Source organism: Trichinella spiralis (genome assembly GCF_000181795.1).
Source record: "Trichinella spiralis strain ISS 195 chromosome Unknown Scfld1222, whole genome shotgun sequence".
Taxonomy (NCBI): Eukaryota; Metazoa; Nematoda; class Enoplea; order Trichinellida; family Trichinellidae; genus Trichinella; species Trichinella spiralis.
Genome location: NW_003528161.1, coordinates 1 through 1552, shown reverse-complemented (window position 1 = coordinate 1552; position 1552 = coordinate 1). Strand labels below are relative to the sequence as shown.

At 38.2% G+C, this 1552-nt stretch overlaps 1 protein-coding gene across 1 annotated transcript; it reads left to right on the top strand.

Annotated features, from left to right (window-relative positions):
* Window positions 1–173: 173 nt before the first annotated feature.
* On the top strand, window positions 174–1273 carry Tsp_12912 (pathogenesis-related protein PRB1-2; the record flags this gene model as incomplete). Its single annotated transcript, XM_003370072.1, has 4 exons — window positions 174–389; window positions 452–576; window positions 639–736; window positions 960–1273. Coding segments are annotated over exons 1-4 (753 nt in total), but the record flags the coding sequence as incomplete, so codon positions are not given.
* Between the last annotated feature and the right edge of the window lie 279 nt (window positions 1274–1552).

Genomic DNA, 1552 nt, shown 5'->3' with positions numbered 1-1552 from the left:
TTTTTAAGATACTTTGGTTAATTTAAATGATGAGCATGTTCATCACACTCCATAACAGTTGCGTGCATCTCTGTTGGGTGGCAATATGGAATGTACGGTAAGTGCTGCCATATGATATAGGCATGAGCGAGTGCCGGAAATATAGTTTCTAGATTATGAGATTTTTTCAGGACATGGCAAAATGGTCAGCCAAGGAAGCGTTGAAATGTTCTTGCAATGAGAACCCACCGACCGGGCCTTACGGTGTTGCCTACTCCTATACGCCTAGTCCTGGTAAAGCACCGACAGCAGAGGATATTGCAAACAGTTTCTTCGAAGAAGGTGCGATGAATTACAATTATGCGTCTAATACCTGTGAACCAGGAGCCACATGCGATAATTTCAAGCAGGTAGAATATTCATAAGTGAACTTTTTTTTGAACGTTTTTTCACAAATGATCAATTTGTTAAGTTTTCTTGGTATCAAGCGAGCAAAATTGGCTGTTCGTTGGCAAAATGTCAGGCAGTGAACGGGCCTTGCGCTGGAATAAATGCAGGCGCCCCAGGATACTTGGGCGTGTGCGCCTATTCGCACAAGTAAGTGTGAAAATTGAAATTCTGGAGTTGTAGTATTAAAATTTTTTAAATGAAATTTTCAGAGCTTTGCTAAATCAAGTGCCGTACGTTGTTGGAATGAATAACCAACCGTGTACCTATTGTGCATCGACTGAAGTTATATGCAGTCAGAACTTGTGCTGTATGTTTCTTGTGTATCTTATTTATGACTTTTTATTTGTAAAATGGTTGTTGTAGGCACGAGAGAAATTGGTGTATTTAATGAGCAGAGTTGTGGCAAACAACCATGTAAGTTTACATAGAAGAGTAAATTTTAAATTCTTGTTATGCAGAAGAGAAGAGAAGAGAAAAGAAGAGAAAAGAAAATTATTAATAAGTATTTTGTTTTTGCCTTTTCTTTTCAGCGAAAGATGATATGGTAAAATTGGTTAGATTTTTTGATAATAATAAAAGAACGAACTTGCTCGTCACCGACGTTAATGAGATGCAAAGGCTGAGGCGATTACCTGAAGTAGCTGATTTGGGAGCAATAGGTTCTTTGGCTAAAGAGAAAACCAACTCATGTCCATATCTGAAACCTGTTCATCACTTGTTTTCCAACAAATTGCAAATGGACGTTTACCTAACCAACACAGAAGTTTACAAAGAGCGTTTGCGGGATGGCTTTGAAAACAAAGGAATAATAGGCTATGCTTTGGCAGGACCAGAAGCATGTCAAGTGAGCGTAGCGATTTATACTTTCTTCAGTCAGGCACTTGGTACGACAGTACAACTGCAGAATGGAACCGATGTTTTACAGCTTCTTCGTGGCCAAATTCCAGGTAGTTTCTTGTATCAAGGTGTCGAATTTTACGTATGGGAACCCGACGCTTCACCATGAAAAAATTTCTCGTTTTCATAAGTCAGAGCACTGATTTGGACATTTTATTAATAAATTTTATAAGATGTTACACTTCAATTGCGTGTGTTTCAGTGTGAAGTTATGTAAAAAATTTTT